General features: G+C 37.0%; 1 protein-coding gene across 1 annotated transcript in view; it reads right to left on the bottom strand.

Moving 5' to 3' along the window:
* Positions 1 to 6611: 6611 nt before the first annotated feature.
* LOC141440865 (monocarboxylate transporter 4-like) overlaps positions 6612 to 24191 on the bottom strand; it is a 32731-nt gene continuing 15151 nt past the window's right edge. Inside the window, exons 5-11 of the mRNA XM_074105443.1 lie at positions 21643 to 21810; positions 20825 to 20984; positions 18920 to 19061; positions 18703 to 18837; positions 16428 to 16602; positions 10222 to 10374; positions 6612 to 8026 (exon numbers count right to left, since the gene is read on the bottom strand). Of these exons, the coding sequence (XP_073961544.1) occupies positions 7497 to 8026; positions 10222 to 10374; positions 16428 to 16602; positions 18703 to 18837; positions 18920 to 19061; positions 20825 to 20984; positions 21643 to 21810 (1463 nt within the window). The 3' untranslated portion in view covers positions 6612 to 7496. The remainder of the gene's footprint in view (positions 8027 to 10221; positions 10375 to 16427; positions 16603 to 18702; positions 18838 to 18919; positions 19062 to 20824; positions 20985 to 21642; positions 21811 to 24191) is intronic.

The raw sequence follows: 24191 nt of genomic DNA, 5'->3' as shown, positions 1-24191 counted from the left end.
GGAAAACATAGGCGAGATAATCTATAATTCATTCATTCAGGCGTGACGTTCTGGAATGAATTACATTCTTTTACCTTGCTTTTCCGCAATCATACATGTAAGCAGGTACGACCACTTCTACATTAATCAAAATGTCGCACATCTACGGGCGACCAATAATTTGCAAATTATTATAAAACTAGCTTTTACCCGCGGCTTCGCTCGCGTGAACCATAAACATTTCAAAGAAACAAGCAATCAAGCAAAAGTGAGCATAAGCAAGCATGCAAGCAAGCATGCATGCAGGCATGCAAGCAGGCATGCAAGCAAGCAAGCTTGCAAATGAGCATGTAATTTTGCAAGAAATAGTGCCAGCATGCATGCATTCAAGCACGCAAGCAAACATACAGGCAAGCATGCAAGCAAGCGTGCAAGCCAGAAGGCAAGCATGTATGCAAACAACAAATCAAGCAAGCATACCCCCAAATGTGCAAGAAATAGTGCAAGCAAGCATGCAATCAAACATGCAAGCAAGCATGCAAACATCAGCAGATCAAGCAAGCATACTCATGCTTGCATGCTTGCGTGCTTGTTTGCATGCTTGCTTGCCAAATTTGCAAGAAATAGTGCAAGCAAGCATGCAATCAAGCATGCAAGCAAGCATACAAGCAAGCATTCAAGCATGCAAGCAAGCAAGCATGCAAGAAAGCATGCAAGCAAGATTGCAAGCAAGATTGCAAGCAAGCATGCAAGAAAGCATGCAAGCAAGCAAGCATGCAAGCAATAATGCAAGCAAGCAGATAACTCTGCTTGCTTGCTACGCCAATGGTAGTAGTGAAAATCAGTTCATCATCATCATCAGTTCGTTTATCGCTATCCCGCCGGACCTATGCTATTTTCCGGGATAAACATTCCTGTAACCTCCTACCTATAACCAATAGAAACGCTTCATTTACCCAGCCTCGCTCCGCTCAGCTGTTTCCACAAGAGATGCGCTCTGCGAGGATAGATAAATGGAGCGTTTCTTTTGGTTCATGAAAAAAACATTCCTCCGAACACAAATCCTCGCACATATTTAGTAGAAAAGCAGCCAACAGTAGATTAATTAATAGTAAAATACCAGCATCGTTCGAAGTGTCTCGTCTTTCAATTAACGGAAATTCTTCGGGAATTGCTGGTTCGGCGTGAAATCGATTGCCTGTCACTTACTCGTCGTTCAAGAACAGGTGCTACGTTGCAAACCTAGCTGTTTATTAAGTATACTTATCTAAAATTGTAAGGGTATAACTTTGCTCTCTTCATACAATACATGTCACACAAGCTCAACTATCACACAAAATTCATCGTTTCAAACACTTAACCCGCACACACCCGAGCACACGTCCACTGCTTAAGAAAACGAATGTCTTACTATTCAGTAAACATTCACCGAAACCCAAAACTAGCGACATAATTTTTTTCAACATTATTCTCTCAGCTGACCTCTTATTTTAATTTGTAAATTTTTTAAATGACTTTGGCAAGGAAAGAGTTAAGTTTTTAAAAATCTGTATCATAATTTTTTAAATAAGTCAAACACTTTGGAAAAATCTAACTTAATTATTTCCAACTGCTTTCTGTAAGTATGTGTGTATGTGTATGTGTGCGTAAATTATTAGTTCATTGATTGGATCTACGCAAATGAACGACTGAATCAATCAATTATTATTATCATACTTGACGCTCCTTAATAGATTATTACTTAATAGATTACCTACCTACGGTATTTATACGTCCTTGTCGAATATCTTGGAGACGCGTTTGAAGTGATTACCACGTAATTGAATACACAAATCAGCGGGGGTCTTCCTCGCCTGGGTATGGTAATGTAATATGATGTACACGATAAGTTGCTTTATGGATTACATATATGCATAATGTAATTCAGAATCGGTTCTGCCAGTGAAGCGTTTCGTCACATTAGATACAAAATTATAGTGTAAATCAAACGTAGGTATCAACTATAAGCAAAATGCGGACTGTAATAAGAAATTCGCTGCCATCATTCCATTTTGATGATCCATTTGATTTGCTTACACTTTATAATTGATCTTACCTATAAAATTCAAATTTGTTTTAAGCCATTGAATTTAAAATATATTTTTTATAGTTAAAATCAGAAATAAACGTGTTTACTTTCAGATTATAATGGTTTGCTATGTATGAGTAAGGTAAACGTACGCGTGTTCGTCACTGTCCCAATACTCGGCATCTTTAATCTAATGTCATTAGCAATGGAGATGACAGCAGGGTGTCGTCGTTTATTGGGCATGAGCGTGTTGGACGTTTACCTTAGATAAAATAGATGTAGAGTTTAAGATCCGACAGGTTTGTTAAAATGTATTGTTTTAAAATATCACGAAAAATATTTAGTGAAAGGAGATGCCCTAATTATGTTGTGTTTAGACAATATTTTTTTGTTTCTCCCCCCAGTTTGTCACCCTTTAATTTTCCACCAGCACGAACCTCGCGCGTATGGATAATTGGCAACGCACATTTAATTAAGAATGAAATGTGTGCAGTGGTTCCCTGTTGTCTTAAACGTCGCATATTCCTAACTTCATGCATAAATAATAAGAGGAGCCGAGCGACGCGGTGAATTTAGCTCAACTCAAAAACATGAGACACTTAATTTACAATTTTTTTAAGTTGTATTCCAGGGATCAAGATAAACAATTACGAATAGAATAAGTAGGTATGGTTAATTTAATTTTAAAGTTTTTTTTAGGGTACTGTCAAAAACGCACATGAAAATAAAATTGAATTAACATATGGAAAAAGAATAAATGAGAGACCAAATGCCTACCTTTTTTATCTACAGTAACTATGTATAAACTCTAGCACCGGTGCCGTCCTGTCCAATAAAAAAAACAAGGGCGGCAACGAAGTTCAGCCAAACGAAATATAGCTATTGCAGAAGTCGTGACCCATCGCACCTGTAGCCAAATTGGGAGAGTTCCCGAGGATAGTGGCTGTACGGTCGAGTATTTCCATAATCCTTCACAAATATATGCGGTGCACGCGTCTACCCACCGCGTCTTAATTACGACCACTCTTATGACGGACGGCGTTCTCCGGTGAATATCAAGTGAGCACGTCCACATCGGGACCGACGTATCTTCCGTATATGAAAAATTGCATTCCCTGCTAACTAGTACGAGCCATATTTATGTAATTCCTTTTACAAGCGCACCTTATTAGTCTAGTTGTATGTAGAAAATCACCGATGTTATCTGGCTTGTATCGAGGATGTTTGCCCTAAATAATTACGTCGTATTACTTGGTATTCTAGAACGGCTGTGGGACATAAAGGTTTATTAGGAGACGAGCGACGTCACTGCTCGTAAACCGAGTGACGGAATTGTCGAGAGCGTGAGCTCTATTGAAATCACCTCATTTCCTCTCGCCCGCACTTTCCATTTGCCTATGGGCTTCAGAGGGATCAGGACGCGATGAGTGAGGGCTGCGATTGACGTCTCGAGCATCTTATTATTATGAGGAATCCTTTATTCTATTGAAGGGCCTAAACGTTTATGCCGGCCGTAATGATGGGATGGGCGAATTTAATCTCGTTAAAATGTTATTCTAGTTTTACTTTGCGTACCGACAAATATTTCGAATAGCTAATAAAATGCGGCATTAATGTAGAGTTAATTTTTTAGATGGATCTTAATGACCATTATCGTTGTGAAATGGGGATGATACTGCTTAATAGTCACCAGGCGTCGTTCGCAACCCGCATAAAAGTTTGGCTTGAAAACATTAATTAAGAGAAATTATCAGTGGGTGTCTCGACCCCGTGTCTGACGATTTTAATCAAATTGCTTCATTGAAATGACAGGAACGCGGAGTCATTGGGCGCGTATCTACGGCTGATCGGGGCATTTATTTTCGGGTTTTCATCTATATTCCGAGTGGTCGATGTTCGGAATCGGATCCCTGCGATGGTACTACTGTTTAAGTCCATCTGAGACTACGAATAATAATTTTCTGCGAGAATAACTAACCCTCCTACAATTACCGCTTTGAATATAAATAAATAAATAGTATCAAATATCATGGGACACTTTACACCATTTGACCTAATCCCAAACTAAGCAAAGCTTGTACTATGGATACTAGGCAACGGATAAACATACTTATATAGATAAATACAAATACTCGCACAAATATTTACTTCATACAAATATTTGCCCGGGCCGGGAATCGAACCCGGGACCTCAAGCTTCGTAGTCAGGTTCTCTAACCACTTGGCCATCCGGTCGTCAATAGTTCGCAAACTCACAGCAATGCGCCACTTTCACTTTCTGATAGTAAAGCGATTATGTGCTACGGTCACGTGGTCACAAGCGATGTCCACAGTCGTAGCGGACGCAACGTGTGGACGGCATTACTCTGTATTTCGCCAAAATGAATTTCGTTTACTTGTTAATTTTTTACTGACTGACTTAAATTTTGCAATAAAAACATATACTTAATCCCCTACGTTACTAGGGTAAAAATTAGCCTACTACTACTATTCCTACCTACTAATGTGTGTGCGTGCGTAATATCATTCTTTGCATTAAAAACAAACGTGATTTATCTGAGGACACCACATGAGGATGAACCTGATTAGAAAAGTTTGCCTTACTTGTTGCATAATATATACTTACCTGAGTAGTCAAGTATGGGTTTTCATAATATTTTGTTATTTAGATAAGTATAGTAGTAATAAAGTTGTATTAAATACTTGTGATAGATAACATTTAATAATATTGTAAATCTGTTTAAAAAAATATACCTCGTTGAGTTTCTTGCCGGACTCTTCTCAACAGAGGTTTTTTCGAACCGGTGGTAGATTATTTTGACATTCATAAGTGTTTGTTATAGCCTAAATGGAATAAAGATTTTGACTTTGACTTTGACTTTATGAAAGATAATACCAATATTTTCATACAGGTACGTTTCGTTTCTCGGCCATTCTCATTTTATTGTGCACCTGTCTAATTACCGTAATGCTTTTTTACACAGTAATAAGACTTGAGTGCACAGACAAATGTAAATGGCAGCCGTCCTTTTTCTAGGTATTCACTCAGTTGCAGTGTCGTGTCGCTTTTGCATGAAAAAAAAAACGGTACGGTAATTAGACAGGTGCACGATAAAATGAGAATGGCCGTTCTACACCACTACACTAATACACGATGGCATATTTTTAAAATAATAAAGCCCCTGGCCCCTAGGCTAGGTCTAAGACAGCGTAGATATTTTTCTCATTTTTTCGTATTCTAGGACTAGAATTTGACCATGTAACCCCCCTTGGCTATAAAGCTCGGTCCTCCCACCTTCCGTCTGAGAATAGTCGTGGGATCGATATCACTTCCACTCGTCCCGTCTCTTCACTTTTACAGCTATTTCAACGTCCTCGTATTCTGTGCATCAAGTGGGACGTAATCATATTATTCAGCATAATATGTACGCTACTTTCTTGAGTTTTTTCATCCTCGGAAACATCTCTATATCTCAGCCCAGCATTTTCCTCACAAGGACGTGTCTGTGATGAATACAATGTTATGTTGGCGTTATTATTATGCTGCTGTAGGTACACTTATTCGGCTCGTGTAAAGATGCCAGGCACGCGTATTTATTTACAAATTTGACATTATTTACCAAATTCAATATGAGCATAGTATGTTATTTCATACGCAATACGCAAGTTGGTTTTTTTTTATTCGACTGGATGGCAAACGAGCAAGTGGATCTCCTGATGGTAAGAGATCACCACCGCCCATAGACACCTGCAACACCAGGGGGATTGCAAATGCGTTGCCAACCTAGAGTCCTAAGATGGGATACCTCAAGTGCCAGTAATTTCACCGGCTGTCTTACTCTCCACGCCGAAACACAACAGTGCAAGCACTGCTGCTTCACGGCAGGATTAGCGAGCAAGATGGTGGTAGCAATCCGGACGGACCTTGCACAAGGTCCTACCACCTGCATTCACTTATATGTAAGTAAGGTATAGGGGGTGGTTTGAGGTTCTTGGTATCACTCCTTGTTGTTGGTATTTACTATTTTATATTTTACATTGTACGTCCGAGAAGGACAAACTGTTGAGACTTATTTCAAGCTACCAACACTGCTGTAAAAACACAGTTATACAATAAAGCTTATTTCTATTTCTAAAGTAATATGAAGTCGAGTAATAAGCGATGGCTACAGAAATTTAACCCACGTTGGATCTACAGCCAAAAGCCCTCTCATTCTACCACTGTAGGGCACAGGCCTAGACCTAGGGGTAGGGTGTACATATATAATAAGATGATATCCTATTAGTATCAATAGTAGAACATCAAAAATAGTAAAGTCCAACTTTCAGAACAATATTTATTCTTTTTTGATTATATCTATATAAAATAAATATGTGACATAATTAAAATTGTTTACTACATTATACGTTGTGTAACAAAGAGCAATACCAAGACAGTTTAACTTGTCTCAAATTACTGAAAGTGACAAAGCACTAAAATCAGCTTTTAAGCTTGTCTTTACGTAATTACGATAAACCCTATTGTAGGTATCTGAAAGGCGTAGTTTAAATAAAATAACACAAGAACTGTTTTGCTAAATTCTTTAATATCTTCTCTATTCACCACCAAAATTGTAAACACGCTTTGGTACAAAAAACATAACAATCCTCGCAACAACATAAATAAACTGAATAATCGATACACTCTACAGTTAACAAACAATAAAATATCGAATTAACAACAACGAAAATTAACTATCTAAACATCCTAAGCTGCGGTTAGACAATAACTGTAATCAACAAATTGCTAAAATTGACTTTGTTTTCTCCGTTTCCCGTAATAATTTCTATTGATATCCCTTTACTTATTCCTAAAACGCTATCTTCGCAATAGTTACTAGTTACGGGCAGGAAAAGTAACAGGGTTTCCAAATTACTCATAATGTTACTTTATCATAGTTTAAATATTAAATTTGATGAAAAGTGAGCATTTATTACATTTCAGTATTAGCTATAACAATAAAGGTCCCTCGAGTACTTCAAGAAATGTGTAAGTAGTCAAAAATCCTAATTATTTAATAACTTCTGATAGGGTTAGCTCGGTTAATACAAATGTTTGAAAATTGAAATTGAATAACAATACATTCTTTCAGTTTAAAGCTGAATGAATTACTTAAATTGAAAATAAGGGTTATAGTCGACTACGGAACACTAAAAAAATGAGAAAATGTTAACAGTATTTCTGATTTTCTTGGTTCGTCAGTGAAATACGAAAGTAAATGAACACGTTATTATTTTGTTTCCAGCACTATTATCAATCCCGTTATTGCTTTTACCCTAATCACTATCAGCTTGATCTCGAGCTACAAAAGTTGAAATATTTACACATTTTCACTTAGCGCACAGTAACGAGTGTCCAATTTTTTTCACTCTAATCTAATCGTCTACAAGTGCAAACGTTCTGCGGATATCATACGGAGGTGGTGATTTGTTCTATGAGGTGATGTTCGCGGCGGCGGCAAGAGGCACGGCAGGAGCCCCCACGGCTCCAAGTGCTGCCTCGACGCGCTAGGCCTTCCGGGACGCTGCGGGACGGACGCAGGATCGGCGCGCGACGGCAGCACTCGGGGTATGCTGCGGCAGAGCAACACACTCGGTCCAGGGGGGTCGCGTACGACAGTGACTTGGGCAGCCTGGCGCTGCAGGTGGGCCCCGGCCAGGCGCAGTAGGCCGTGGCGCCGCCCGCGCCGCATGCGCACCAGGCCGGCTCGCAGCGCGGCGGCGTCACGCACGGGCACGCCTCCGCTATCGTGGGCGCGGGCGCCGGCGGAGGCGGCTCCGGCTCCCGCTTGGAGAAGCCCACGAAGAACAGCAATAAGGCACCCGTGAGCGTCGCCGCCGTTGAGAAGTAGAAGCCCGCCCGGGGCGCCTGCTGGTTAATGTAGCCGGTCACCGGCACGCCCACTATCACAGGTAGAGCTTCCGCACCTTGGACGAAACCTGCACAAAGAATTGATTATTATTATAATCAACTAGCGACCCGCCCCAGCTTTACACGTTGCAACTTTCGAAAGAAAGAGGCGAATTAAGAAAAACAAAGGCTGTCTATAATCAATGCCGGTATCTTCACATTTTTTATCGTTTTCTACACTAGACCTGCGCGTGTGTGAACGTCATGTACAAAATTCCTCTAAACCCAGTGCTAAAATTTCAAAAATTTTCCCTATCCAAATTAAATTCATACATTTATTCAGTAAATAGGCCGCAATGGGCACTTTTACACGTAATTTTTAAAATACCAGCACTTTCGGAAAGACCATCATTGCCAGAAGAATGCGCCGCAAGAAGCTTGCCAGAAAGTCATATTTTCAAAATAAAATAAGTACAAATATAATAACTTAAAACTACAGTAGTATACAATAAAGAAAAATTACAAAATAATAATAACAATAATACACGGATGTATGGGGTCCCTTAGTTACAAAACTATCCGTGGAAATATCGGGATAAAAAGTAGCGTATGTGTTATTCCAGACGTCCGGCTACCTACATACCAAATTTCATGCCTCTAAGCCCAGCAGTTGTTATTTCGAGATTTTATCCCTATCCCGTGGGAATATCGGAATAAAAAGTAGCCTATGTGTTATTCCAGAGGTCCAGCTACCTACATACCAAATTTCATGGCTCTAAGCCCAGTTTTTGTTATTTCGAGATTTTATCCCTAGTTATCCCGTAGGAATATCGGGTCAAAAAAGTCCCTTAAGTGTTATTCCAGATGTTCAGTTACCTACATACCAAATTTCATGACTCTAAGCCAGCGGTTATTTCGAGATTTTATCCCTATCCCGTGGGAATATCGGAATAAATAGTAGCCTATGTGTTATTTCAGAGGTTCAGCTACCTACACACTAAATTTCATGGCTCTAAGCCAGCGGTTGTTATTTCAAGATTTTATCCCTAGGTATCCCGTGGGAATATCGAGTCAAAAAGTTACCTATGTGTTATTTCAGACATCCAACTACCTACACACCAAATTTCATGACTCTAAACCCAGCGGTTGTTATTTCGAGATTTTATCCCTATCCCGTGGGAATATCGAATAAAAAGTAGCCTATGTGTTATTCCAGAGGTCCAGCTACCTACATAGTAAATTTCATGGCTCAAAGACCAGCGGTTGTTATTTCAAGATTTTATCCCTAGGTATCCCGTGGAATATCGGATCAAAAAGTCACCTATGTTTTATTCCAGACGTCCAACTACCTACATACCAAATTTCATGACTAAGCCTAGCGGTTGTTATTTCGAGATTTTATCCCTATCCCGTGGGATTATCGGATAAAAAGTATCCTATGTTTTAATCCAGGTTATAAACTAACTTTCCGCCAAATTTCATCCAAATCCGTCCAGCCGTTTAAGCGTGAAAAAGTAACAAACATACTCACTCACTCACTCACTCACTCACTCACTCACTCACTCACTCACTCACAAACTTTCACATTTATAATATTAGTAGGACTAGCGACCCGCCCCAGTTTACACTGTTGCAACTTTGAAAGAAAGAGGCGAATTAAGAAAAAACAAAGGCTGTCTATAATCAATGCCGGTTTCTTCACATTTTTTACCTCTTTTTTACTACAAAATTAGACCTGCGCGGCCCGTGGAACGTCATCTACAAACTTTCCTCATAAATCGCTTTATAAATAAAACCGCATTAAATAAATTCATACCTTCCGTTCAAAAGATCTAAGCGTATATACTCGTACTTACCTAAATACATACAGAGGGACATACGTCAGAACACGACTATGTTTTGCCGTTTAAGATTTATCATAAACGATCTTCCACAGACTTTTAAAAATAAAGAACTATCGTGCTTCACTATTTTAGGATCCCTGTATGTAAATAGACAATCGGGTGATTTTCATTAATTAATTACCTATGCCCGAGTCTCACGTTTATTTTCTTTTTAAAGTTTAATAAAATAACAAAAATGTGTACTTTTAATTCTCTATACAATTTTATCAAGTGGCTAACTTGAAAACAGGCGCCCAATATCACATTCTTTATAAAAAAAGTAAGTAAATGTAATATACTTTCGTTATCAAAATGCGGAGACAAGAACAAAATTATAACAAGGCAACATGAAAATCAGACAAGACGGAGTGCAGTTCCAGACTAAGTGCAAAGTTACTTACCCCAAACTTTGGCAAAATGACGTCCTCGAATGCGCTCCATCGTTAGCATTTTTATAGAGTAGAGAAATCCTCCCAAACATAATCCGTACATCCAGGCAAACAACACGTATCCGTGGTAGCCTTCGACGCTGCTCAGAGCTAGCATTGAAATACCTGAAAAGAAAAGGTTACATTTACGTCCGAAGTCGTAGACATTTAGAACTGATTTCATGTACTGCCGCTAAGTTTACACACACACCTACCGAGAGAATTATTTAAATGTATTTACCATCAGTTTATGCCCACTAATATATCACAATAGTGAAACATAAATACATTTAAATACTCTACTTCTTGTAAAATAACTACTACTTTAACTTCTTGTAAACCACTTTTTAAACGGTTGAATCTATTGACAGTCCCTGTTTATATATTTTTGAAATATAGAACTTTGTGAAGGTGACGCATCGCTAAACAATGAATCGAAAACAGAGCGTTTGTACCCCGCAACCCGCTCACACCCCTCTACTTTTTACGCGGCTTGCGTGTCACAGTCGACCGTATGTTACACTGACAGCGCCTAGACAGCGCGCTAAAACAGACAGAGACGTCTTAGAGTTGCCCTTACAACTTTTTTTAGTTTTTTTGCAAATAGCAGTAGGTAATGAAATCACGAGTATTTTTAACTGACTTCAAGAAAAGGAGGAGGTTATCAATTCGGTTGTATTTTCTTTTTGCTTTCAATTAGGTCCCATATGCACCAAATCAGGATCTGAAGATCGGATCCTAAGGAAATCGAGGGAAGTCTTCAAATATTGTAGGGACACCTATGGTAATTTCGATATCTTTAGTAGTAACTTGTGCATTTGCTCTTGAAAATCTTCATTTCGTGAAGTGGAACTGATGATGAAGACCACATTTGACCAACCGAGCTACTACTCGATAACAAGTACCTCACGGGTTGAATTTCAATGACTTTAACACAGTTGCTAAGCAATTTAAGTTAATCGTAATGCATATGGTGAAATGGAACGGGTGACGATGCACCAGGACTCCTCAATAATGAAAGTCTCTGCATCGGAAAAAGCAATTTTTTGTAAAAGGTGACGAGCAGTTGACATTAAACTATTGTATCTTAGATCTTTTACACTGAAAGGCGTGAAAAAAAAATATAACGAAAAATTGAACTGACTACAAAAAACCATGAAAATAATTTTCTACCATTCAGAAATCGGTGCCTCAGCACGAGCCAGCAGGAGTAATTGAAGCCCAATATACGCGTATAGTAGACGACTATATAGGTCCACTCCTGCTGGCTCGTGCTGAGGCACCGATTTCTGAATGGTAGAAAATTATTTTCATGGTTTTTTGTAGTCGGTTCAATTTTTTATTCTTATGGAACTATTTTACAAAATTTTATTAACTTGCAATATTTGTATTGTGTGTTGTTGTTGTTCTGTTGTTGTTTGTAAAATCTTGCAAGTGAATTTTGACTCACTTCTAGTGGTCTGATTGACGTGAAATTTGGCATATGTACTTATGTGGGGTGGATGACAGTGCAAGTACAATCCACAAAAAACACAGTCGACAAGAGCTTGTATTAAAAATTAAATTTATAGATTTGGCCTGCCACCATATATTGTCCATTTGATAGTAAGTAGGTTGAGACCCATTACACATAAGAAATCTCGGGCCGTAAATGTAGGCAAGTATTGCAGAGCAAAAAGTAAATAATACAAACGTACGGTTTTACAGGTAATTTTTTATATTTATCTTTTTTAATATTAATATTTTACTTATTTACACTTAACACAGTTATTTACTAATTTACATAGGTATTTATATTTTACATTTTACTTATTTATATTAAAAAAAAAATATTTACACAAACATTATTAAAAGACAACGCAATCATTTATAGCCGTTTGTTAAATTTATTCATTTAGATCTACAAGATCTGCCAATGGCTGTATTTAACCAATAAGTTCTATAAACAGCCCGAAGAGGGCGTTGTTAAACTAGTATATAAGGAGATAACTCTTAGAAATAAAGGCCTTTTTTCCGCCATCACCGCCGGCAACGGTCGGCACAAAAGAATTAATCTGTATTTTATTCTTCCCAGAATTGAGATTGGTTTTTGGATTCTTTTTGTATTTTTTTATTTCAACTCCAAATTTGGTTACTTTTACGATCATCCCGTAAAATCCACATCGAAAATACAAACTGAAACATAGATCAGAAAAATCAGGAAAGCGCTGGTCTCTTTTTCTGGTTTTTCCGTGCATCTATGTTTGTTTGTATTTTCCCAGAATTACCCAAATTTAACACCGTTATTATTCGGAAACTGACATAACATAATTTGAGTTGTCAACGTTAGCTACACACCGAAAACTCAGATTGCAAGCCTACTCGTACTTGATTTTCAGAAACTAATTTCATTATAGCTAATCTGTAATCAAACGAACACTTATGCTGAGAAAGTTTTACAAGTTCCATTATAAAATGATTAAAATCAATTATTCGGTGCCCCAAATCTTGATTTTCGGTCTCAATCTGAAACAAACGTTTATTTTACTCTAGATATTGTAAGGGTCAACTTTTTATTTAAGGTTCAACTGTGTTATTTTTAGTACAATACAAATATTCGTAACACCACAGATCAGTACGGTCAGCATCAAAAGTAGCTGCGTATTTTTAAACTTTGTCGTTATACAACAACGTACTTACACCATACAACAAAGTAAAAAAAAACGACAAAGTAAAAAAATGATCCGCTACTTTGGGTGCTGACTATACAGTGAAATCACAGTAAAAAAAGGCAAAGTAGAAAAAAGCTGTCTTATATCTTTAAAATTAACCTTTTTAGAACCTATGTACAAAACAACACAATACTCCGACTCTTTATTGTACACCAAAGTATAAGTACATTCGTTTACTGGCTTTAAGTTAATACAAAACCTACTGATACTTCAGATGCGCATTCTAATACTATATTGAGAGATGAGTTATTTTTCTCACATTATATTTCTATCTATAATAGAAAAAAAAAAACATTTTTACAAGTTTCAAACCAAAAAATATGATCTTTATTCTGCTCACGTAAAAATTGGCAATAAAAGAAATACTGTAGCTGTAGACCTACATAGTTTCTTCAAGAAGGTCCTTATTATTCTTATCTGCAGTTCTTAAATAAATTTTCTTATTTATAAACTTGAATTTGTTATTAATTATACTATAATTACTATGTAGGTAGGTAGGCGTTTTCAAAAAAAGTGTACCTTTTCTTTCAAAATGTATTTAATTTTTTCATATAAACTTTATGAGTCAGTTTTGTGACGCCCATACCGAGTGTTTGAAAAAAAAAAGTTACAAAACTGTCATTTTTGATAGGGACTTTTTTTTAAACCATCGGAATCGATTGTACTTTTGATTCTGAGAAGGAAAAACTATATTTTTTCCAAAATTGAATGAATACGCTTTTTTGTGAAAACGCCCAGGTAGGCACTAAAATCTTACGAGATTAATACATTTTGTAACTGCATACATTGGCGAATATTCTCGTTTTCCAAAGAAACTAAATTAAAATGAAGCGATATTAACTTCAATCAAGAGTTGATATTCAAAGTAAGTAGATCTTTAAAATTAATATGGATACATACCACTACATATCCTTGCATAAAATCGATTGACATTGTTTTATTTCCACCTAAATTCGAAGACGGCTCCAAGACTTTATTCTCAGAACTTTGTTCTAATGATTGCTTCCTGAAAGATAATAATGTATTTTTATTATTTGTGTTACTGCTTATTGAAATGTGAATAGTTTTGTAAGTATAGTCAATGGCTTTTTGTACAAACACTGAATTGCAATAATGAAAGGAATAAAATCGATTTTCTACAGTACCTTTAGATTTCTAAAGTTTAGAAGTTAATGTTTTCGCGTACTTAGGTACTTGCAGTTCACTATTGGTTCACACACATACTTTAGAATATTTTTAACTATTAACTACCTTACCTACCTACCTACTTACCTATCTAAAAAGTAGGTAAGTACTTAGGTATTACCTATTATACTCGTATAAAACTAGAAGCAGATAGGGAATATTACTGCAATGTTCTGCCGTCAGAATGCAGCACTAGCACAAACCGTAATCGAATGCCTTTTAAATGTCCGTAAGATACCAAAATATCACATTATATCAAAAAGTTTTTTGGAAATATAGCTCTATTGTTACTTTCGATGTAAATATCATATTATTTTGTTAGTATGTCATATGTCATGAACCGTCATGGCGACAAACTAAGAACTGACGTTGTCATGGCGATTTGTTTACGTTTTGTGCCAGTGAACTGTAGAAATATAATGATTACTCACCTTTTCTTAATCATAACCATACATTCATGAATTAAACAACCTTTATTTTTCCTTTTTGAAGATCCGACATTTTTTTCCCATTTATTGCTCGGTATTATTTTATATGCGATCGATGGCGCGTGGCAGTTCGACTAGCATAGGTCCGTCGCTGACAACGCCGGCGGCGGTCTGAGGCATGCGCTGAGAGGGGACTGGTTTCATAGGGTTTCATACAAAATACGAGCGCGCGCTAGCTTATATTAAAATGTCGTAAGCGACAAAACGGTTTTTGTCGTTTCAACTACAAATTACAATTTAATAAAATAAAATCCAACTTGAATGTTGAAGTATGGGTTAAAACTAATTTAACATGAAAATTTGGAATCTTAATTTGATCTGGGTTGCCTGTAAGAAGCAAATCCCTGTCTTACAAGAGGTATCTTTGATATTTTTTTCTGTGCTATAAAATTTTACGAATCGTGTTTCGGCAACTTGGAAAACAAAGTCATTGAAATGAAGAATCAGGTTTTCAAATATCACTTTGATATGTTTTGTAATTGCTGAGAAAAAACTAGATGTTTTTCACCAAATACCCAATTCGTCGTCTTAATTTAGAGTAAATTTAGATTTAAATTATATCAGTGGATTAAAGATAAAGAGAATATTTAAAATAATAATTGTTATTGTCACACGGTTACATTGACCTATAACTTAATAACTATTATTCAATTAAAATTAGTAATTTATATTTTAAAATTAATTGTCTTTTTATTGAATTTATTTAGATAATATTTGCATGCCAATGGTTTTGGTTAGAAGTGTCACTGAACATTAGCACATTTATAAAACCACTTGTTACCATGTCTAAAGGAATAGTTATCTGTGTCACAAGGGAGCAAAATGGTGTATTTACGGCGAGGGCGTACATTGAATCCAGAATGTAGCGAAGGATTCTACAATAGAATCCTGAGCGTAGCGAGGGATTCTAAAGTAGAATCCTGAGCGTAATGAGGGATTCAAGTGTTAACGCCCAAGATGAAAATATTTTTGCTCCCGAGTGGCTCATACAACTTTTCACAACGAGCATTAAGAAACTTGAAAAAAAAACAAAATATTATTATAAAGAACAACCAGCATAGAAAATGGTGTGGCTTAACAATTATCAACTTCAAAAAAATGGCATTTGCAATAAAACCTTAGAAAAGCCTTGAACAGAAAAGTTGCACTTTGCTCCCTCTCGTCAGGGAGGAAAAGTTACTTTTCTGAAGAGAAGGTGTGAAAAATAAATTATTTCATTTATGAAGGCGAAAAATGTGACTCCTAAATATCCAAGAGTGAATAAATATTCAATCGGTGAAACGATTGCTCATAGTTCCCACGAGGAAGAAATCGCTCCTTTCGCCCACTCTCTCGGCAAGCGGAGGCATAACACGTTGAGGCGAGCACCGCGATGATATGCCAATTGACGGGATTAATACATATATGACGAAACAATATATACTCCGTACAACCAAGTACTAGTTACGTCAGTTCGTCATATCACAACAGTTACTGTAGGCTTCCACCGTTACTCGGTGGAGTTTTTATTTTAGTTTGAAGTCGCTGCTGGCTCGCTTCAACGTGTTAAAGAAAAAAATAGGTTTGCCTATATTTAATGAAATAGAATCGGATAAGTTATCCGGTATAACTCACGTCTGAAATCGAGTTTAGCTCGACATGTTTCAAGCTAGTTCGTAGCCCTTCTTCCCGGAGCAACGCGGCTCGCCCCGAAAGATGTGGAGTGAAGCTAAAATCGATTTAAGACGTGAGTTATCCGGTTCTTTTTCATTAAATATGAGTGAGTTTTACGGTAGTTTCATTTTAAAAGGGTTACCTATTCCCAGCATCGCTGTCTGACACAAGTACTGTTTGGAGACAAGGCACTGGGCTGACGGCCGCACCAGCACGAGCCCGAAGCCGGCGCAGCCGAGGACCGCAGCGAACCCCAGAAAAGTCTGGAGTAGCACCAGCGCACTCTCTTCTAAACCCTCTTGGAAGCCTTGTAAAGCCTGTGAAGATTTTTTACATATATTGATTGATCGGTTTTATATGAGTACCTACCTATTTAGGTAGGTATAACAACCTTGTACCCAACAGAAATCAAAAAATACTTTTCAAAAGTATTTTTATACTGAAAAATGTAGGTACATAGGTACCTGGAAGGTACGTGGAATATGGCAAGTAAAAGTCTCACAACAAAAGTGAAAGAAAATGTATTTTTGGGATTACCCTTGAAATGTCGACATACTTTTAATAGAACTTCATTTAAGTCAACATTTCATATTTTCATTTCGTCGAATATTCATTACCCGGAATGATTAGAATGAGTATTTTTAAATCACCGATTTTTAATTTCTGGAAATACTATTTAAGAGATTGTTTATTTGGTAGATTTCATACTTTTTTCAGTGTTGTGAATGTACATATTAGAATATTGTTTTAATATTTATCATTTCACAACTTCAATGATTTTTTGAAGTCGCAGTTGTAATGTACTTTTGTAGTAGCGATTTATTTTTGTTGGGGTAGCAGTTCTAACCTAACCTAACCTACTTTCCTGGTAGCGATTTATTTTTGTTGGGGTCGCAGTTTTAACCTAACCAAAACTATTTTTATAATAATAGTAACTATATTCATTTTATTTTTCAGAAGAATACAAGCCTTCAAATTTGCTTAAAAATATGAAAAAGATGCAAAATTCAATCTTGAATCACTAAAACTAGTAGAATATTGTTATAATATGTAATCAACTATGAAATAAAAGTGTTTTGTAATAATACGTCGATCAAATAAACAGCGATATTTAGTTGTTCTGTCTCATGCATGAATTGTTGATGAAATGTATTTTAAGCAAATAATAATCCTTGTACTGTTGTTCTAATAATTGTTTTAATATGTAATGACTATTCGATGAATTGAAATTACTCCAAGAGAAAATATTAGTATTGAATATTCGATAATTAGTTTGTCAAAATTTCAAGGGGCACCCGTCTTTTTAAATTACTATGACGGGTAAATTTTTTTTTTCTGCACAGAACCCTCCGTGAGAACTCAAAGTTAGCCGGTTGTTTTTTTATGCTCTCACATAGGCTAGATATTATTATTCTACTTCGATTTTTTAAGAGTGCTTTAATATATCATGTAATTTCTTACATATTCTTCCACACTCATTTACGAGTATACTTATCTTCAACTAATATTACTGAGAATAATAGTTGTCAACTCAATTTGTTATTGCTAAATACAACCAAGACGATAGATTATATTATGTACTCTGACGAGCAAAAATAATCATACTCTGAATACAAAGTGACCATTATTTTTGCTCGTCAGTATAGACATAGACGAAGCTCTTTCACAAGTATATATCTCTATCAGATGCTTATCCATTGTTCGAACTTTTTTTATGGCTCCGCAGCCAAACAAGGAACCCTTATAGTTTTGCCATGTCAGTACGTCTGTCCGCGGCTTAGGTTAGAGACTGTTAGTGCTGAAAGCTGCTATTTTGCACAAAAAGTATTTTAACAGCGCCAAAAAATATAATTGGATGAAACATTTTTTAGGGTAGGTAAATAAGTACCTCCCCTAGACATAAAGCGAGGAGGTTTTTTTCTCAACTGAGCCCATGTATGGGGTTTGGTTGGATAGGTCTTTCAAATAAGTTTACTAGGACCATTTTTCGATTTAGGAACCCGTTTGCAAAATATAGGCTTTTAAAAGTGCTAGTTTTGATTAGATGCAAACGTCCCCCCGCCCCTCCATAAACTAATACGTTAGCTTGTAATATCATATCAGAAAAAAAAACTTGACGGTGGTACCTATATAATAATGAATTTAAAAGGAAAGCTGACTCAGCTTAGTATGCTAAGAAGTTAACGAGAAATAGTCAATCAAAACTTAAAATTTGAATATGTGCAGTAGTTTGTTTGTTTGTTTATACTCTTTATTGTACAAAAAGGTAGTAGTTGTAGGTAGTACGGAATCTTATAATGGCGGGGCCGGTTTCTCTTGTTTGTTTCTACTTTGTGCTAATGTAGCACTGTCAGCAATAAAGTTCGTTTTTTATGTATAAACTTGGTAAGAAAATACAAATACATCGATTATCTTACCAAAAAAAAGACGGGAGTGTAAAGTCCGAAAGCGGCCACTCCTGCAGCCAATAACAAAACTTTAGCAGGCCGTGAGTTAAGAGGGCTTAAATCGATTATCGGGGCTGACCTTCTTAGCCCTTTCTTTTCTTTAACCTACAAACAATACAATATAATTATTAATTCAACACAAATAGCAAAAACGTCGCAGCAAGTGATGGGATGTAATGCTAGTTACCTTTCGGCGCTGGTTTTTCAGGTGTAAGATAGCACGCCTTTGTGGATGGTACAACGATGCGCTCCGATAAACTGCGCTAAGAAAAAATGCCATAACCAGAATACCGGTGATGGCTTGTAGTCCCAGCCGCCATCCAAGTTTTCTGAGTACAAAGGAAAACAATATCAAACACCACTCAAAGCGATGAAATTTCAGTGCCGTTTTTTCCGGACCATTGTTTGCACGTGTGGTCCGACAAAAAGGTTAATCCACTTTAAGTATAATCCACTCTTGATAATTTGGCGCCTGACCAAGCTATTAGGGATTATACAGACTTGAAGTATAGTGATTTCATTTTAGTGTTTTGTGGATAGAACATTGGGCCACTTGGCGACTTTTCCGTTGGGGTAAGTTCAATCATACTCCTAATGCAGAAAGTTTCGGTTCCAGCGTCATCCAATCTTGAAATAGGTTGCCAATGCATGTCAAAGCTCAAGGAAAGTTGTTCGTGAATTTATACTACAATAGCATAAGAGGATTTCAGGTTTTCATTTTTTAATGGAAAATTGTCATAAAATATAATTCTGGTACCAACGTTATTTGAGTGCGCGGAGTGTGTATAAAATACTGTGTAAGTACCGTAAAATGAGGTTACTTTGCTCCGATACTTGATCCAAATTTCGTATTTTTTTTTATTTTGAAAAATTATTATGCTGTGGTATGTTCATATATGTATTTATGGGGTGCCCCTTGAAATGTCGACAAACTATTTACCGAATTTTCATTTCATCGAAAAAAAACATAGCTTTGAATACTAATACTTTCATCTCTGGAGTAATTTCACTTCATCGACTACATTACACATATTAAACAATTGTTTGAACAACAGTACAAGAATTATTATTTTCTTAACCCGTCACGCGTCCTAGAGACTAATGTAATGTAATGTAGTCTCTAGGACGCGGGACGGGTTAAAAATACATTTCGTTAACTATTCATGAGACGCAGAACAACTAAATATCGCTGTTTATTTCTTCGACGTTTTGTTATAAAACACCAGAATATAGGTTAGAACTACGACCTCAAAAACATCGCTACCAGAAAATAGGTTAGGTTAGGTTAGAACAGTGACCCTAAAAAAATAAACCTGTGCCAGGAAAATAGGTTAGGTTGGGTTAGAACCGCGACCCCAACAAAAATAAATCGCTGCCAGAAAAGTAGGTAAGGTTAGGTTAGAACTGCGACACCAACAAAAATAATTCGCTACTAAACTATCTCTATCATCATCATCATCCCAGCCTATATACGTCCCACTGCTGGGCACAGGCCTCTTCTCAGAACAAGAGGGCTTAAACTATCTATTAAATAATATTTCCAGAAATGAAAAATCAGAGATTTAAAAATACTTATTTTAATCATTCGAGTTAATGAATATTCGATGAAATGAAAAAATAGGAAAGGTTAACTTTTAACTGATATTCGATTAAAAGTTTGTCGACATTTCAAGGGTAAATCGTATTTATTTATTTATTTATTTAAAGTAGATCCATGTATCATGCTGAGTTCGTCATAATGTTGTTTTCATACTAGGAAGTTCTGACAGAATATCAGCGCTGCAGACGTCTAACGCCTCAGCATTATGCTGAGTCAGCGGCCGTTTACTTTTGCGGGGACACACTAAATCGTGTATTTTCATTTTTGTATTTCTTTTTTGATTTATTTGTTTGCTGTTTTTTTATTATTTTGTTGTATTTGTGAATGTGAATAAATGTGTTCTTTCTTTCTTTCTTTCTTTCTTACAACAAAACACTTTTCAAGCTGTGCCTGTCAAGAGCTGAGACGAGACAGTCAAAAGATCAATATTCAAAAAAAGAACTAAGTGACACTGAATATTGTATAGTAAATATATAGGACTTCCTTACTTACCCCACGGCTTCCTTATAAGCGACGCTGAAGAGCGCGATGCCGACTCCGCCTCCAGCGTGGGCCACCAGCTCCACGAACTGCCGCCGCCGCCGGAAGTACGCGCCCAGGACTAGGCCCGCCGCCTCCCGGACTAGTCCACAGCCGATTCCGAGAACCACTCCTACAATATAGGGCATGAATGTCAGAAATAAAAATGAACTTTCAAGTCAGCATCTTTGTTACGCTTAGTTTACTTAACGAGATGGATTAATAAAAAAATGTTCTGTTTTTAAAAGGTTATATTAGGTATTATGTACTTACATAGTTGTCGTTTTTTCACCTATTTGTAGGAAATGATCGAATTGACTTGATATTTGGTACAGAGAAATATTTATATGATGAGATGACAATACCTACAAGTACCATTCAAAACAAAATACTGTTAAAAATTAACTGTATTAACAAACACTTATTTATGACAACTCAACATTGATTACGAATTTACATATTAAGAAAGTACACTTTCAATAATAAAATATCCATATCATTATTTATGTGGCTGAGCCTAACTGTTATTTACATAGCTAGTGTACGTACCGTAACTAAGCATGGTCTGGTGTGGCGTGGCGAAAGAGGTGAAAGCAAGCCAACGGCACCCGCAACCCGCCAAGTAGCGCGGCCATGCTTCGAGCGTTGTTGTCTCACCACCAGCTGTTGCCTACATAACTAGAGCTAATAGCTCTATACTGCAGTATACTGGACCGTAGGTAAGAATGGTGTAGTGCAACTGCGTAAACCTATAAAGGCTAGCTCTTATTTACATAGCTAGTGTACTGTACCGTAACTAAGCATCGTCTGGTGCAGCTGCGTAGCAAAGGAGGTGAAAAGGCAAGCCAGCGGCAGCAGCAGGCCGCCGAGCAGCGCGGCCAGGCGCGGTGAGCGTCGTCGCCCCGCCACCAGCGCGCCTGCCGCGCGAGACACTCCTACGCAGATTGCACCCGCCCACACTGTATCAGGCAATCAATTCAATGTTAAAAATTGTAATTTATTGAATCAGGTATTAATTTAAGGAGGTCCATATCAACACGAAGACCGCGTTGGTCGCGGTTGAGTAAAGTAATTGTTTCAGTTCATTAAAAATTTTAGGTCATCATTTTTGACAAAAGGCTAAAACTACCCTTGCATGTCTCATGAAGTTACCTACAGTTTCTCGTAATATTTTTATGATTTTTTTTTTACTAAACGTAGGATAGGTAAATGAAAAACTTTTATTCTTATGCAGGCAGTGGAACAAAAAGAGTTCGTTTAACAACTGGATGTTCAGCAAAAAGTTCAATCGAGATAAAAACCTAATCCGCTTATTTCACAGCCGCCATAATCTTAGATAATTGGATATTGATAGGGCCTGTGGGCAGGACGGACAAATTAAAATGAAGGATCACATTACTACCAATTATAATGAAATCGATCCGGTTTACCATTCGTCGCGAAAAACACTTCAAATGGTTGTGTGTGTTTGTTATTTACTCGGGAATGTAAAAAAGTAATTAAGCAGCCGTTGTGCACCAACAGAGATAATTTCTTTTGCTAATTTATCTAATGGGCTGTCGTTATTACCGTGTCATTATCCGTTATGAGACACACAATAGAGTCATTGTGCTTCCCGCATAATGCGCGCCGTTCGATATCACTTCAGCACTTTACTCCATTATTTGTACTTGATTTTGCTGATATATAACTGCGAGTTGTTGGCTTAATTCAACGATTTAGTAAAAGAACAAAAGTATATCGATTACCGGCTCGGGATAGCTAGCTTGAGATGACATCAAATGAAGTGACAATTAGATATCACTGTCTCAAAAGGACTGTTTATACTATACTATTTATTAATATTCGGTGTACGTAAACGAAAAAAAGGGTAGGTATGTTCTCTAAAATACGTCTGGCAATATTATAAGCACGGATTATCAGACCATGCATTATTTGAGCGTAAATTAACAAGTCGTAGGTACATTAACTACACCCTTACCTGAAAACGATTTGGAGCAACGTTTAAGTAAGTAAGTACGTATTTGAACTTTGTTCAAATGAAGTAACAGTCGCTTCAAAGATGAAAGAAAACGTGGAGCTGATGGAATGCTAACAAAGTTGGTCTGAATGGAGCGGCGGTAAGTGCTAACCGATATTGAAGGAGGTGGCGGTTCTTGCAGCGGAGCGAGGGGCGCCCGCGCCGTACGCTGCTACGACTCGCCAACCGATTACCGAACGAAGCTTAACTCGTTAGCTTCGCTACGAAATTCTAATTTCAACCCTGGCGCAAACCTGACAGAGTTATGATCGGATGCCCCGCCCACGCGACTGACAACAAAGACCGCGCTCATAACCGAAATTACTTCTGCCTCTTAATATTCAACCCAGGTCGTGAATCTTGGAAAATTAATTCAATAAATCAGACCGGTCCACAAATACCGGTGACTGGGAAAGTTCATTTACTTCCCGATCTTAAATTTTGCTTGTCAAATCGCGACGCTGTGGGTTGTTAACATAAATTAGTTTGTAAAGTAGAAATACAGTTTATTTATGATTGGAAAATGATTTATTTATGAGACTGGATAAATCAATAACAATTGTTACGATCATTTGTAATTTTATTGTAATTTACTCGACGCTATTCTGAAAAGTAAATTTAAATAAATCTGTATTTTTTTTTATAATTTTCTCCGCTGATATATCTACTTGAGTAATACTAACATATCCGGAAATGCGCTGCAACGATCATGGGAGTGTTCATAACAGCGCCAATCATGAGGAAATCGCAAGATGACCTGGACACGGAACTGAGCAAGTGGACGAATGTAGCTCTGGATAAGCAGATGTAGAGGTCAAGAGAAAAAGCCTTTGCCCAGAAGTGGGACATATAGGTTAAGAAATTAATAATCTTCTCCCATAAAACTTATGGATAAAAAAAAAGTTTCCGGTGTACATGCATATATCAATAGATCTATGATATTTCTTACTATAATAATAACCAAATGAGTAATACACACATGCTAAAACAAATTATTAAACTAGTTATGTAGTGACACAATAGAGAAGATATAAATAAATAGGCACATTTTGAGACAATAGGCATTTTAGATTCGCTTACTGTTGATACTGAAGAAAATACTTATCTTCGTTGTTTGTTTATTTAAGTATTTCCGGAGGGTGCCGTTGATAAATTACTTTCCGTTCCGACTGTCGCAGTTCTTTCATCGGTCTGTTTCACGCTTTCAAAATGTTTTTTTTTCCTCAATCTCACAGTTCATCTCAAATTGTAGCTATCTCTATTGATTGCGTGTCATTTGTATTCGGCAGCGTGGGGCTTAAATAGATTCACACGTGATGA

The sequence above is a fragment of the Choristoneura fumiferana genome, chromosome 23, assembly GCF_025370935.1.
Source record: "Choristoneura fumiferana chromosome 23, NRCan_CFum_1, whole genome shotgun sequence".
NCBI classification, from domain to species: domain Eukaryota; kingdom Metazoa; phylum Arthropoda; class Insecta; order Lepidoptera; family Tortricidae; genus Choristoneura; species Choristoneura fumiferana.
The sequence above is the reverse complement of the archived record's forward strand: the minus strand, read 5'-3'. Positions and strand labels throughout refer to the sequence as shown.